Source organism: Vombatus ursinus, unplaced genomic scaffold, assembly GCF_900497805.2.
Source record: "Vombatus ursinus unplaced genomic scaffold, bare-nosed wombat genome assembly UNPS02014768.1, whole genome shotgun sequence".
NCBI classification, from domain to species: Eukaryota; Metazoa; Chordata; class Mammalia; order Diprotodontia; family Vombatidae; genus Vombatus; species Vombatus ursinus.
Window position 1 is genome coordinate 35,398,440 of NW_020954546.1, and position 14,297 is coordinate 35,412,736.

The 14,297-nt window shown below is 46.9% G+C and overlaps 3 protein-coding genes across 4 annotated transcripts in view; 1 reads left to right on the forward strand and 2 right to left on the reverse strand.

Annotated features, from left to right (window-relative positions):
• LOC114043082 (CDC42 small effector protein 1) overlaps positions 1 to 4,679 on the forward strand; it is a 9,196-nt gene extending 4,517 nt beyond the window's left edge. The window contains exons 2-5 of the mRNA XM_027861999.1: positions 688 to 1,011; positions 1,528 to 1,638; positions 2,089 to 2,177; positions 2,555 to 4,679. Coding sequence (XP_027717800.1) covers positions 958 to 1,011; positions 1,528 to 1,638; positions 2,089 to 2,163 — 240 coding nt within the window. The 5' untranslated portion in view covers positions 688 to 957 and the 3' untranslated portion in view covers positions 2,164 to 2,177; positions 2,555 to 4,679. The remainder of the gene's footprint in view (positions 1 to 687; positions 1,012 to 1,527; positions 1,639 to 2,088; positions 2,178 to 2,554) is intronic.
• Positions 4,680 to 5,228: 549 nt separating this feature from the next.
• On the reverse strand, positions 5,229 to 8,275 carry LOC114042985 (transcription factor SPT20 homolog). The gene is made up of 2 exons (XM_027861789.1): positions 6,213 to 8,275; positions 5,229 to 5,364 (listed from the first exon to the last, which is right to left on the reverse strand). Exons 1-2 carry the CDS (start codon positions 7,980 to 7,982, stop codon positions 5,344 to 5,346), a joined length of 1,791 nt encoding a protein of 596 aa, XP_027717590.1. The 5' UTR covers positions 7,983 to 8,275; the 3' UTR covers positions 5,229 to 5,343.
• Positions 8,276 to 8,350: 75 nt separating this feature from the next.
• On the reverse strand, positions 8,351 to 14,199 carry LOC114042989 (bcl-2/adenovirus E1B 19 kDa-interacting protein 2-like protein). 2 transcript variants are annotated; one of them, XM_027861791.1, is made up of 10 exons: positions 14,013 to 14,195; positions 13,184 to 13,279; positions 12,940 to 13,004; positions 12,510 to 12,734; positions 11,248 to 11,430; positions 10,977 to 11,079; positions 10,699 to 10,830; positions 9,975 to 10,061; positions 9,677 to 9,775; positions 8,351 to 8,822 (listed from the first exon to the last, which is right to left on the reverse strand). In XM_027861791.1, exons 1-10 carry the CDS (start codon positions 14,042 to 14,044, stop codon positions 8,786 to 8,788), a joined length of 1,059 nt encoding a protein of 352 aa, XP_027717592.1. In that variant the 5' UTR covers positions 14,045 to 14,195; the 3' UTR covers positions 8,351 to 8,785. The 2 variants fall into 2 exon arrangements, with proteins under 2 accessions (XP_027717592.1, XP_027717593.1); XM_027861792.1 differs by lacking the exon at positions 9,975 to 10,061 and having other exon boundaries at positions 14,013 to 14,199.
• Positions 14,200 to 14,297: the final 98 nt, after the last annotated feature.

The window sequence follows — 14,297 nt, forward strand, 5'->3', positions numbered from 1 at the left end:
TTTTTTTTTTTTAAATTCTCTGGCTAATAGGGAAATACTTTAGTTGGAGAAAATGAAGGATGAGTAAAGGCAGTAAATAAGGGATGAAATCTAATTTGTTAGGAAGCCTTTTCTGAAGTCTGCTTGTCATCTCTCTCGCTATAGTCTAAGTGTCTTAGATAAGGCCTGGATTGTTTATATAGAAATCTAAGTGATAGGGGGTAAGCGGAGAGGGGCAAAGTTATGAGGAGGGACAAGATAGAGCAGAAATGGTGTTTGTAGGGAAGGAAGCTTGTTAGGGTTAGGGGCCCTGTTGGTGAAAAGAAACCACTATTTCCTCTTCACTTCTAAGTTATTTATCTGCCCCTCCTCTTCCGCCCCCACCTCAGGGAGAGAAAGCTGAAGCTTGCAACACTCCCCAACCTAGATTAGCTCTGTTCTCATCATTGGCCCCACCTCCTTTTATCTTTCCCCCAGCACCCCAAGTTTCTGCCCTTCAGCCTTTTAATGCCCTTTCCTTTCCATCACTGTCACCTCTTTACCTGAGGGTTATGAAACACATAAGCCCTGAAGTGGGAAAAGAGTAGTTAGTGCTGGAATGTGGAGGGGGGAGGATATGAGGAGGATGGGAAGCTTTTGGCATTGGAATAAAGGGTCCTCAAGGGGACAGTGTACTTACTAACCTTGCCTCCTTCTCCTCTCTTCCAGGTCTCCAAGTTTTGAGGAAGATAACAGCTTTCTGCCCCATATGTCCTACTCTCTTCTCTTCCTTCCCAGTCTCCCATGGTCTGAGGCACTGACTAGTTGAAGGTTCTTAGGAGTCTACCTTCGCAGGTCCATCTGACTCATTCTAATTGTTCATCAATCCCCAGAGGAGAACGAGGGGGAAGAGGAGGTCTCCAAAGGAGGACCAAGGGACCAGAAAAGGAGCCCTCTGGGGCCTCGAGCAGGGGGACAAAACTGGAACCATCAGGGAACATGAGTGAGTTTTGGCACAAACTGGGCTGCTGCGTGGTAGAGAAACCCCAGCCGGTGAGTCTCTCTCCTTCTCCCTCCCTTACCCCACCCCTGTCACACAAGAGGTAACATACCTTATACTATACACATCGTCCAGGTTCTGTCTTCTTTGAGGCACACTTGCTTTTCTGCCAGGTTAGTATCTCATATAGGCAGCTAGTACATGAAGCAAAGCTAAAAAATTAATGGTCCCAGTTTCTCCCACCCTGCCCACCAGTCCTGGGTAGACAGCAGGGGGCAGTGCTAGGCAACCATCCACATTGTTCCCTCATTGACCAGTGACATCAGCTGATTCAGTATCTGCACTATAGACCACAGCCAGGTCTTTTTCTTCCATATTACTGTCTACCCAGGACAGGGCTTCTTCACTTCTTGTCCCATTCCCTAGTACATTTGTCTGCCCCTCTCCCCTGTGGTCTTATCGAGGAAAAAAGTCTTTCCTCTCTAGAGTATCTTGTCTAGTATGTTGTCCCTCTTTCCCAGCTCTGGCTGACAGTCTTTACTCTTAATCACTCCACCCTTTCCCAGCAGAAAAAGAAGAGAAGGCGGATTGACAGGACCATGATTGGAGAACCTATGAATTTTGTTCATCTAACACACATTGGCTCTGGAGAGATGGGGGCTGGAGATGGACTATCCATGGTAAATAAGAGAAAAGAGGAAGGCTTGGCATGGGGACCTCATCAGGAACTGTTCCCTCATACTGAAGACTGAGACTATTGCCCGGGTGGGGGCTATGAAAAGGACTTTTCCAAAGCCTATTTCAAAAACATGGTTTTGAAAGTCAAATAAAATGAGTGTTTAAAAATAGTTATAAAAATATAAAGCATTATACAAATGCAAAATATTATTAGGAATACCTGCTTACATTTCATGCTTATGAAGGACAGAATAAGAGAAGAGAGGCTGAGACTATATAGCTGGAGGCAAGGCAGGGAGATCTGAGAAATGACTTCATGGTTGAGACGTAGGGATAAAATAGCAAGGGAAGCTTGAGATATCTCCTTTCCGGGTACAACAGCTATCTATCTATGTGGGGAGGTGAGACACAGAAGGGTTAATATAATTATCTAAGATGCCTTTTCCTCACAGACAGGTGCTGTACAAGAGCAAATGAGATCCAAGGGAAACCGGGACAGGCCATGGAGCAGCTCCAGGGGCTTATAGCTCTAAAGGAGATGGTGAGTGAAGGAGAAAGAAACCCTTCCCCCAGCACCCACTCCATCCTCTAACTTTTCAGTTCTGATCCTCTGACCCAGCTTGGAAATTAATGGGAGAGGAAAAAATATGTGTGAAGTCCCACAGCCAGAGAAGTCCAACAGCTAGAAGAAGAGTAATTAAAAGAAACAAGCAAGTGACAGCAATGTGGAGACTGAATGAGGCAGAAATTCAGAAAGCAAAATAGTCAGAGACATATGGTTTATTCAGTTCAAACAGTCATTAAGCTCCACTATGTTGGAAATAGCCACAATGACAGTCTTTCCTAAGTAGGTCTTTCCTTTCCTCCTAGGTCCTCAGTCTATTTTAAGCCTGACCATTCCCCTCTTTTCCTACTCAGGTTTTGCCATCTTGGAGTCCCCAGTCCTGTGCTCAGCTAAGAAGAAATGAATGCTGCCCCATCCCGAACCAATGACCCCAGGACCTTCCCCTCTGTCTTCCCTCCCTATCATTGTCTAGAAGGGCTTGGGAGATTGGACTCCCCACTATACCACCCTGGTCAAGCCCCTCCTGGAGATGGGGTCAAGGCAGCAGGACTGACCAAATGACCACTGGCTAGCCAGCTTCTAGCCTTGGATGCCCAACTGACCTGAGATAGGAACCCTCACACCCACCCCTGGGAGGAACCATGGGTGAACTCTAGGTTCCTTAATGATGGTCTGGGCCCTGGGCTGCTCTTTAACTTGGACCCCTACCTTAGGAATCCTCTTCTTGGGGTAGATGGGTTGCATTGCAGAGCTGAGGTCAGCTTTGTTGATCGTTACCTATATCCACAACCTCTCCAACTTTCTTCCTGGACTGAAAGCAGATTTCAGGCGAGGGGCTGGGAAAGACAACCAGCTACTTCTCTCATTTTTCCCCTTTGGACTCTAGCTCCTCAGCTCACAGCATTTCAGCATCTATCTCTGAATACCTAAGGCCTTTGAGCCCTGGTTTCTATAGCATTAGTATCTCCCCACCAATTATCCCCTCCCCCTCCCCCACTTTTTTTTTTTAATTAAAAAGTTAATTTAAGACCACTTCTCTTAATTACTCCCCAACCATGCCAGGAACCATCACAATCCCCACTACATCTATCTCGGGGTTGGGAATTGGGAGAAACCGCCTGTGTACTAGACATTTGTCCTTCTGTCAGATTCTCAGGGTCAGGCTTGACCTCCATTGACCTCCCCTGCTGGCACAGGTGAGGGAGAGAATGGAAAAAGGAAGTGGGACCTGGGACTACAGAAGGAAGTTATATCTCAGGGAGGACCTCCTGATCATCCTGGGAGAGAGATAAAAGGCTACCTTTGAATTTGTAGGTGGAAACCTCAAGATAATGTGGTTGCTTGGGGGCAGGGTTCTGCTCAGAGTATAAACCCTAGTAGATTTGAGGATGTGATTTTCTTCCTCAAGTTCTGACCCATCTTAGAGTCTGCAGCTGGGCTGTGGACAGCCATGGGGTCACTTGTAGCCAGGATTAGCAAGATTCTACACCTTTTCAAGCCATGCAACTTGACTATTTCTGTGTGTGTATCTGATGTTTCTGTGATAGATGTATGTTTGTGTGATGTCATTCTTGCTGATTGGGATAGGTCCCAAAGGGCTAAGTAAGACCTTAGTAGAGTACCCTGACACGGGAAGGGCCAGTGCAGTGGTGAAAATTCCACATATTGTTTCCCTCCTGTGCAAGACCAGACCCCGGTGAGGGTTGGGATGAATTCTGAGAAGCTCCCCACCTGACAAAAGGGGCCAGTGTTATTTGAAAGAGGAAAGTGGTGGGGGTCTTGATACCTCCAATCTTTCTCTGGTATTCTCTGCTTTATTCTCTTTCTGAAGGAGTAGGGAAGTAGATCGAGGAAGACATAAGCCAAACCTAAACCTGACCTTCCACTCAACTGAGGAAAGCAGGCAAGGAGTTCTCTGTCTCTGTAGTCACTCCTGGGGCAGGAAGGAGGCACTAAGAGAGGAACTCTTAGGAGCATGTGACCTGAGACTCCGATTCTTCCATCTTTATAAGTACTTTGCCTCCACCTACACTGACTAGGGGCTCTTGTTTCTTCAAAACTTTGCTCTTCCTACTTTTTTATATCTCTTTAGGTCAATGGTTGATATGGCATAATAATTCCCTGGCTCACTCTTGGTTCATCTTTCTGGTTATTTTGAGGGGTAGCCTGGATTCTACCCTGAAAGCTAAGTAGAAACTAGGATTCTCTGCCTGGGAATTGAATTGACTTGGTTCTGGAAGGGTTGAAGTACTGTCCGATCAGCTGGATCTGTGAACACTGTAGGTTTTCATCTCTAGTCTTGGGCCACACTCCTTTTTTTCTTTCCTTTTGAGATTTCTTACCATTGGCCTTCCCTTTTATGGAACTCACCTGATGTCACTTATGCCTTCCCTATCACTTCTACCAACTTGCAAAAGTGATTAGGGTGAGTTTGAGAGTCTTAATTTATCAAAAAAAAAAAAAGCAAAAACAAAAAACTGCCAGACTTTGTTAAATACGTTTTTTCAAATAAAAAAAAATTGTCCAGCAAAAAGCTTCAGAAGGGTCTTTCTTTGTAGGGGTTTATGGGGATGGGGAGTTGGGAGAGGAGAGGCAATGTTGTATCTGGGTGGGTGGAGTTAGGAGGTTCTTGGCTTACATTGTGCGTATAGGAGGGTGAGGAACAAAGATGAATGCACCCAGATGGCCTTAGGAATTCCTGCCTCAGGAAGGGGCTGGACAAAATGGAGTCAGGGGAAAGACTGGGATAACATCTGAAGACCCTGACTCCTAGGGACTCTCCTTTACTTCCCTTTCCTTGACTTTAGATTGACCTAGATTCAGACATTTAAAAAACTAGCCTTGGAAATAAGGAAAATAAATAACAATATATCAGGCTATAACTTGGGAGCAGGGAAGGAAACCTGTACAGAAATTACTGATTCTTTTCTTGGGAGGGGGTATGTCTCCATCCTCTTCTAGGCCCAACCACCCCTTCAATGAAATAAAAGATCAAAAGAGTCTTTTTTTTTTAAATAAACAGCCTTTATTACTTTACAAAAGATATCCATAGGATGTGGAAAATTAGAAGTGGTAGTGGAAGGGAGAAAGGAGACTAGGGTGCTGACATCCTCTCCTCTTCCTTTGGGGCTGGACATGGCCATCACCTCTGGTTTCTCTTTATCTAGGGCAGAGAAAGGGGGAAATTACAATCACATTTGTATATTATCCCTTCTCCTTGACTTTTCCTCCACCTACTATCCTACTGGTACTGCCCTCCCCAACCACAGTACTACTCCCAACCACCTTACAGGATAATGTCTTGGGCTTTAGTAGTGGGGAAAATACAAGGCTTTGAAACTTTCCACTTCTCCTAGAATACAAAGCAATCTACTCATTTTATATATTAAGCTATACTCTCATTGGACATTTATAGGTATGTAAAGAGACCCATTAAGGGGGAGAAATAGGAACAGGCAGTGACAGATAAATGTACATCCCATTTACCTGACTTCATCCTTATACTGAAAAATCATCCTACCAGTAAAATAAAGGAACTATACTAGTCAGTGTAAAAATTACTCATTACCCAGTCAGTAGGTGCTGTTTGAGTTGCTCTAGCCAACAAATTGATAAATCACTGATCCATCCACATCTAATAATTATCAATGGGTCAGTTCCATTTATTAAGGATTAATCTGTACAATGATTGCTTTGTACAATCTCAGCAGTTTTAGATAACAAAATGATGACCAACAGATTGGTCAAAGAACAATCAAGGGCTATTTGATCAGAAATTATTAGTTACCATCTAAATATGTTGATTTCAATGACTAATTGGCACATAATAATAAATCAAGCATTGATATAAAACTAGTAACAACCATGGATCAGATAATTCATTAGATGATAGATCATTACAGCAGTGGTTATCTTCTTGGAATTCCCAGTGCTTTGCACATAGCAAGTGCTTAATAAATGCCTCATTCATTCATTCATTTATTTATTCACTCATTCATCCTTGATGCTCACCTTTTTCTCCTTGGTCACCAGAGATCGGAGTCCTACCCAAACTTCATCTAGCCCGTCTTGGACTTGTTTCCAGAATGCTGTTTCGTTGATGGTGTTTTCTGGACTTGCCAATGAGGTTAGGAAAGCACGGTGGTTGCAGGCACCAGGGGTAGAGGAACACAAGATGTGGTCTGAGGGGCATTCTTTCCTCTCCTGGTTACAGTGGCATTGGGCATAAGTGCAGGGCTGGCGCTGGGTCTCCAGGGGCCCAGGTCGAAGACGCCAAGTGAAACCCAAAAATATTCCTCTCCGAACTCGGCTCATGGTACCCGTGGAGCAATGACATTCCCACGGGCTCCAAGCTAGCATCACCAGGTGCATATCTAGCGAAGGAATCGAACCTGTGTTGGAAAACTCCAGTTGGGGTGGTCGCTGATGCGGTTGGAATGGTATCTGCTCCAGTTGGGGTGGTCGCTGCTCCAGCTGGGGTGGTCGCTGATGCGGTTGGAATGGTATCTGCTCCAGTTGGGGTGGTCGCTGATGCGGTTGGAATGGTATCTGCTCAAGTTGGGGTGGTCGCTGCTCCGGTTGGGGTGGTCGCTGATGCGGTTGGAATGGTATCTGCTCCAGTTCGGGTGGTCGCTGATGCGGTTCATAGGTCCCGAAACCGAGGAATGGGAAAATTCCTGGTCCCTTTCTCCTGTGCGCAGGGTCCAGACCCATGCTTTCCTGCTCAGAGGCCTTGAGGGCCAACTGCTTCCACGCTGGCCCTTCTGTTCTCGCTGGCGGCTGCTGCTGCGGCTCCTTCTCCTGCAGCAGCTCCTGCGCCAGTTTCTGGATCTGTTGTTGCTGCTCGGGCACCAGAATCTTCTGCTGCTCCTTCGCCTGAGGCAGCTCCTGCTCCCGCCACTGTTGCTGAATTTGTTGCTGCGGCTCCTTCTGCTGCTCCTCCTCCTCCCCCCGTTCCCGCTCCTGCTCCTCCATCTGCAGCTGCTCGGGCTCTTCCTGCTCCTCCTCTTCCTGCATATGAACGTGGTGCTGCTTCCTCGTCTGTTTCCCCACCTGTTTCTGCGGCTGCTCTTTCGCCTTCGGCGGCTCCAGCTCCTGCTGTCGCTCTAGCTCTCGGCCCAGGCTCTGACTTTCCTCTAACCCTCCAGCCTCCTCCTCTTGCCTCTGACCCACTTTCCCCTGTCCTTGCCTTCGCTCAAGCTCCTGCACCTGGTCTTGCGCTTCTTCCCGCCCTTGTTCCTCTCCCTCTCTCTCCTTTTCCTTCTCTGTCTCCTGAATCTCTCCCTGTTTTTGGTTCTGCTCCTGCTCTGTTGTCTGCGCTTGACCCTGATCCTGCCCTGGGTCTCTGGAATGCTTCTTCATCTGGCTAAGTTCCTGGTCCTGCTCTTCGTCCTCCTCCTGTGCTAGGTCCTCGTCATTTTCTCCGTATTCCGTCTGCTGCTCATCCCCCTCGAGCTCCTGGCCCTCCTCCAGGCCCTGTCCTTGCTGGTTCCTCGATACCGAGGACACTGAGGCTGCCAGGTGCTCAGCGGCAGCAGGGGCAGCCAGCTTGTCTTCCTCCTTTTCCTCGGGATTTATTATTTTCCCAACCAAACCAGGTTCATTCCTTTTCATCATCTTGGACCAGAACTTGTTCGGGATCCCTGCCGTGACGGTGACCCCTTCGCGGCCACCAGCCCAATCCGCTCCGGGGTGGCTCTGGACAAGGACCCTGGCTTTCACAGCCCCGGCCCCCAGGGTCAGCCACAGGGCCCAGAGCAGCGCGCCGCCGGTGGGGATCATGGGGAGGACAGGTTTATAGGCAGTTGAGGGGAAAAGATGGGAGGGGAGGGAAGGGGCAGGGGCTCAGCTTCTTTCTCCCTCCCTCCCTTTTCTTCGTTCCGGACTCCCGGGTTCGTTTGAACTGAGGGGAAGTCCGGCAGCTCGTGACGTTTCCTCTTGGGCGTTGCATGGAAACAGAGGGCCCTTGCTATAGAACTCCCACTCCCACCCCCACCCCCACTCCGACCCTTATCATCTCTGTCTCTGCTTCCTTCTCCTCCTGAATACCCCTTCCCCACAAGACATGCTTGCAGGTAGAACCAGTAGGCAAAGAGATTGTGACTATCACTGGGATGGCACTGGGGAGGTTTTCTTCACAAAATCGAATCTTCTCTGGTAACTTAATTTATTAAACTGCAGTTGCACATCTGAATTAGCTGAAGAAGAATCAAGATAGGAAGGCACTGAAAACAGGCAGAAAGGCAGCTCAGACAGCTGGCTATGCCTAATACATAGTCATGGGCACAAACAAGCTGCAGGCATTAAGTCCAAACCTGCCTTTTCAGCCCAGCCCTTAGGCTTAAATGTAAAGGGGAAAGTCACCGGCACGGTTGATAATTAGGATTCCTTGGATCCCAGAAGTTTGAGAGTTGAGAATACCTGGATGAGTTGGAAAGCAAAATTCAAAAAGGGTTGGGGGAGAGAGGGAAAGAGACAGACAGAGACCCAGAGACAGAGTATATATAAATTCAGGAAGTTCAGGTGCAGGAGGGCAGTCTCCTTCCTTGGTTCTAGGGCTCAATTAGCCAATTCAGACATCAGTGCTAGGTCCCTCCAGAGCCATGCATATCCTTGTCCAACCTAGGTTGCAGGGCGAGAGAAAGGACAAAGAGTGGAGCATCATATCTGCACACCTTACTATTACTTGGGTGAAGGAGTGGATCTAGTAAATAGATGTCTGAGTCCCTTCTACTCTTCCTCACTCCTTAGCTTCTCTACATAAAATCTGCCCTCTCAAAACTATGACCAGTCTCCCCACATTGTATGTGCTGGATTTTGGTTTCAAATGGGGCTTTGCTGCTCACTACCTGTGCAATCTTCCCCCCTTCCCCACTTAATATTTTATTTTATTTTTCCAATTACATGTAAAGATAGTTTTCAACATTCACTTTTATAAGATTTTGGTTTCCAAAATTTTCTCCCTTTCTCTCTTCCCACCCTTCTCCCCAAGACAGCAAGCAATCTTATAGAGGTTATACACGCACCATCATATTAAATATATTTCCACATTAGTTAGTTACTACCTGTGTAATCTTGATCAAGCCACCCACATCTCTAAACTTCAGCTCCCTCCTCAACAGAGTAGATGACAGTTGAGGTCCCTCCCATTTTCCAATCTTTGATCCCATGATTTTTGTCCCTCCCCTCTTTCCAAACTCACCTCAGGAGAGCCTTCTCTTCTAACCCTATCCTGCTCTGCCCACTCTTTTTTTGTCTCCCTAGGATTTTGCCCAGCCTATAATCAACATATTTGCATGGGCCAAATACAGGGAATTCCTAAGTCACTTTCTTATGAGTGCTGGGTCTCCCAGTTAAGTTTTAAGTGTAAAGTTCTGAAGGTAAGAACTAGGTCTTTCATTTCTTCTCTCTCCACATGATTCTGCTTGTCTATTTCTCCCCTCTCTCCCACCCTAGGAGTCCCTCCCAGAACTCACTGTCTGACAGCATCAGGGATGTGGATATGTTCCAAGGAGATGAGCTGGGCCAGCTCTCCTAGACTGTCCAGAAAACGAACCTTTCTGCTAAACTTGGAACTCAGGATAGAGGAAAAGTCATGTGTATTTAAGATTAGAGAAACAGGTCTCATACATCTTCATAGAATACAAGGGTAATCAGTAGTTAGTTGGTACAGGGAAGAATGGTTAGAGCCAGAAAGGGTCTGGGCCCTGAATGTGAGGAAGAGAAAAGGGCAGTGGGTCCGAGGAGGATGCCTGTATCCCCTGAGGTAAATACCTGATAAAAGGCCGGAGCATCACCAGAAATGCCTTCACGTACCATGTGGCATGGACAACCAACAGTGCATGAAGGTTTTTTCGGAGTCTGAAGCAAAAAGTGTGGGATCATCACATTCTTCTTCTTAATCTGAGCCCCAAGCCCAGATGAAGGTCTCCTCTGTATCTTCTTCATACCCCCTTTGATCAACATCCATTTGCAATCCTCCATTAGGACTTACCCTTTGAGGTCTAACCCTCATTCTTCTAGCTGCAGTCTGAGGCCCTCACTTTTTTTTTTTTTGGTCTCTCATGCCCTCCTCATTCTAAAAAAATTCCTGAAATGTCTTCTGTCTCCAATCCACCCCAGCTTGGGAACACAGGCCTTCAGCTTACTTTCTCTGGACTCCCCTATCTGTAGTTTCCTATTTCGTCCTCATTCTTGTGTCTCCTTTGTTCCCTCTCGAGTTCTTTCTATTCCACAGAGTTCTTGTACAAGAACTCCAGGTGGCACATAGTCATTGACTAGAGGAGATCAAGAAAGGCTGAGAGAAAAAGGAAACATGAGCCTGGAAGGCAGGGACAGAGCAAAAATAAATGAGAGGAGGGATATTTGGGGAAAGGGAGAGAAGGAAAAAAGGGAACAGAGAAGAAAGGATGGGGGAAAATAAAGAGAGGGAGACCAAGGGAGGAGAAAGGAGGGGGTAGGAACAGCCAATAATCATGATCTTTGCCAGGCTTCTCACCGACGGTCCAGGGTATGGTAACATTGGCGGATCCAACTCAGAGGGGGTACCTGGGCTCGGCTTGTGCCTCCATTCAGGTGCACAAGCAGGTAATTCTCAGCTACTAATAGTTCTAGAGTCCCCACTATGTACCTGAGGGTGGAATTGAGTGGGGAGGGGGAATGAAGAGGAGAAAAGTGTAACACTGATTACTGATTATATTATAGGTCTTTTTGACTTCTTTTCCCCTCCCTCCTTCAGTCCCCTCTCCCCACAATTTTTCAGGTTTCCCTCCTCACCTAAACAGGTGCTCCATGATATAATTGTAGTTAGGGATGCTGTTTCTGGGTAGGTAACAGGAAGCAAAAAGGATAATAGCATTGAGGCCATCACCATGGTAACCTGGGGAGGACAGGATTAGGGGAAGGAAGGAAAAGAGAATTAGTGAAATCTGAGAGAAGTAGCTTGAGAGCAGACCAGGAGGGAAAGGGACAGGGAGTTAGGAAGTTAGAATGGTGATGGGGACTGATAGTCCCCAGCTCCTATATTTATCCTCCTGTCATCTCTTACCTCCATGAGACAGGACCTTCTTATAGGGTTCAATGACTGTCATATCCACTCGAAGCTCCCGATGTCCTATTCGGAACACCTTCCACCGATGACCATCCTCCCCAGCCACATCCCACACACAACCCTGGCCCAGTCTTTCAGCTGCTTCACTTGCCCCTAGGCCCTCTGTTTGGGGAAGCTCATCTAAAGAGACAGGAACAGGTTAGATGAATTTACACTCATTACTCTTGGGTGTAACAGAAGCAAAATGACCATGAGCACTAGGTTACATTCCCATTCATCTCCCTATCACCTCACTTCAACCTTTATTCTCCAATTCTCAGAGAATACAGCCAGAGTTTACCCACAGTGGGGACAACTGGTGGTCTTCTTCCATTTGGGGACTTATGCCCCAAATGAAAGTCCTTTCCAGCAACCAGTTATTTAATTTTTATGTGCCCACTAATTACTTTTATGGCCCTTTTGATATAAAGAGCTTGCAAATACAAATACACGTAAAATATGTATCTATGTATATGTGTGTGTATAACATATAAATTTATAAATGCATTATATTTAAGTACATAAAAAATGCACACAGATACACACATTCCTGGTTATGACTCTGTTAGCCTCACCTACTGCCTTATTAGCTTCTTTCCCATGCTGACCTCCCAGTTTTATTCCCATTTTCAAAATCAAAACATTTAGTTAGAAGACACCTTAAAGGCTATCTAGTTTGGTCACCTCAGTTTGCTCTGAGGCCTGAACAGAGGGCCTCAAATTGAGGTCTTCTGACTCTAAATCCAGTATGATTTTTATTGAACTTTTTTTTTTAACTGAATTTTTATCTCACTGGCAAGGAGTCTGTATCAGACCAGCCCCTTACCAGCTACTCTTTTAGTTCACAGAATGTAAAAGAGGGAATGAAGCCTAGGGGCCATCTAGTCCAACTTCTGCCAAAAAAAAAAAAAAAAAGACCCCTTTAGAATATTCCCGACCAGTGGCTATTCAGCCTCTGTTTGAAGACCACCATTGGGGGAACTGACTACTTTGTGAACAGCCCACTGCACTTGGACAATTCATATCTTAGATCAATCCTATTAACTTCGAGTGATTATTTCTCAGCTCTACCAGCTATACCCCTTACAGACTTGCTAACTACACCTTTACCCCCACTGGCCCCTTGCCCTCTTAATATCGTCTCCCACTTTATTAGCCCTGTTATTCTAGCCTGATCCATTCATGCCCTCAGCCCTCAGTTATTCTAGCTCAGTTCCTACCTTCCCATTCAAAGTCAGGCTCGCTGTCCAGCTGTTCCGAGTCTGAGGGTGTCTCCAAATCATCCACATCTAGGTCAGAGCTACCATGTGGGGAAGAAGGTGTGGAGTGGGTGGGAGAGGCTTCTTTATCTCCTGTGTCCTCCCCTAAGCTCAGCTGGAGCTCTGGGGCTGAAAGGCGCTTCCGCATGTGACGCCTGCCACATAGTGCTAAAGTGTTTAAGGGACCTAGGGCAACAGGGAGAAGAGAACTGAAGAGAGGAAAAAGGTAAATTAAACAGCTTGGGAACAGCAAGGGGGGAGGGAGGAGGGTGGACCTGATGAGAGGAACACAAGAGAAGGGGAACTGGGCAAGTATTGAGGATGGCAAAGGGAGGCACCCCCTCCCCACAGTAAAAACCCAGGCTTGGTACCCAGCTCTGCCCTTACTCACCCATCTGGGTACCTTCTCTACTGTCCTCTGGATCTTCAGAGGAATGGATCTCCTCAGGGAGCAGTCTGGGATATGGGAAATTAATTAGTTGAAGAGAACAGGAAGAAATTGGGCATAGCGTGCTAAATCCTGCTCTTCCCACGGTCACTTTGCCACTCCTGTCTCCCCACTGATGCTCTCAGGGCTTCCTGATCCTCTCTTCCTATACATCCCGACTCCACTTTCTTTTTCCCCATCCTCTCACCGGGGGAACTCTTCATCTTGCCACTCTTCCTTTAATTCCACTTCCCCAAATCTCAGTGATGGTCCCGGCTCTTCTGCTTCCACATTCTCTCCGGCCCTGAGACCATTGCCAAGGTACAAAGGAATTGAGAAGCAGTTAGCTGGGCAGCATTACTCTTGGGAGTAACAGGAAGCAGCAGAAGGCACAAACGGCAGGCCTGTAACAGAATCTAGCCAGACGTCTTTTCCCACCCTCCAGGTGAACCGACTTATCCCTACTCTGGTTCTGGGGACAGACTCAGGAAGGTGCATGACTTGACTACCTTTCACCTCTCTAACTCAGTTTCCCCACCTACAAAGTTGAGAGGTAGTCCACATTGCAACTGGCGTGAATCCAGAACAGATCACCCAGCTGTTCCCTTACAGCTGAGGAAGACGACAACCAGTCAGGCCTGCCTTTCCCCAACCTTTTGTGGGGTGGGGCCAGGGAAATCAAGGTATGGGTCAACATCAGCTAGGAACAAGAAAACAGTCATGAAGGTTGTGGTCCCAGTTTCCTTGTTTTGGAGAGTGTGGATTAGAACCGAAAGCATGGATAGATTCACCACGTTCTCCCATTTTGCCCAAGGAGTTCTTCTGGGGTTCTTTCAACCCACCTGTCTCTATAGTTTCTATTTAAAACTATCCCTGTTCTTTGCCAAAAGTAATGACTTTGTCCCATCTCCTCTACAAAACCAGCCTGAGCTTCAGCTTGAGTCAAATTAATGGGACTTAAAGAGATGCTCCCTCAAGACCAATGACACCAGGTTTTCAAGAGGCATCCAGGAGAGAGGGGAAGGCCCAGCACTTACCCAGGATCTCTTGGTTCCTGTAAAGTTCCCATCTTCACAAGTCTCACTGCTCTCTAAACATCTAAGATGAGGGGTGGAGGAAGCTCCCTGTCCCCTCTTCCCTCTTGTGCTGCTGTCTCAGTGACTGCTCTTATGGCCTCCAAAGGAGGAGGGAGAGAGAGGGAAGTAAACTCATCTTCAAACAGGTTTTGCCACCTCCCCTCCCAAAGAGGCTTGCCCAAAGAAAATCCACCTCTTTATGCTGAGGTGTGGGGAGTGGGTGGGCGGGAAGAGAACGCTCTGGTT

Bases quoted from the DNA above. Each gene is read 5' to 3' on its own strand.
- LOC114042989 (XM_027861791.1), bottom strand. From the start codon at position 14,044: ATGGGAACTTTACAGGAACCAAGAGATCCTGG. The intron at 13,005-13,183 runs GTGAGAGGATGG...CCCATATCCCAG, and splicing joins CAAGATGAAGAGTTCCCCCG to ACTGCTCCCTGAGGAGATCC. The intron at 11,431-12,509 runs GTAGGAACTGAG...CTGTCTCTTTAG, and splicing joins GCCTGACTTTGAATGGGAAG to ATGAGCTTCCCCAAACAGAG.
- LOC114042985 (XM_027861789.1), bottom strand. From the start codon at position 7,982: ATGATCCCCACCGGCGGCGCGCTGCTCTGGGCCCTGTGGCTGACCCTG. The intron at 5,365-6,212 runs GTGAGCATCAAG...TCTCTGCCCTAG, and splicing joins TGGTGACCAAGGAGAAAAAG to ATAAAGAGAAACCAGAGGTG.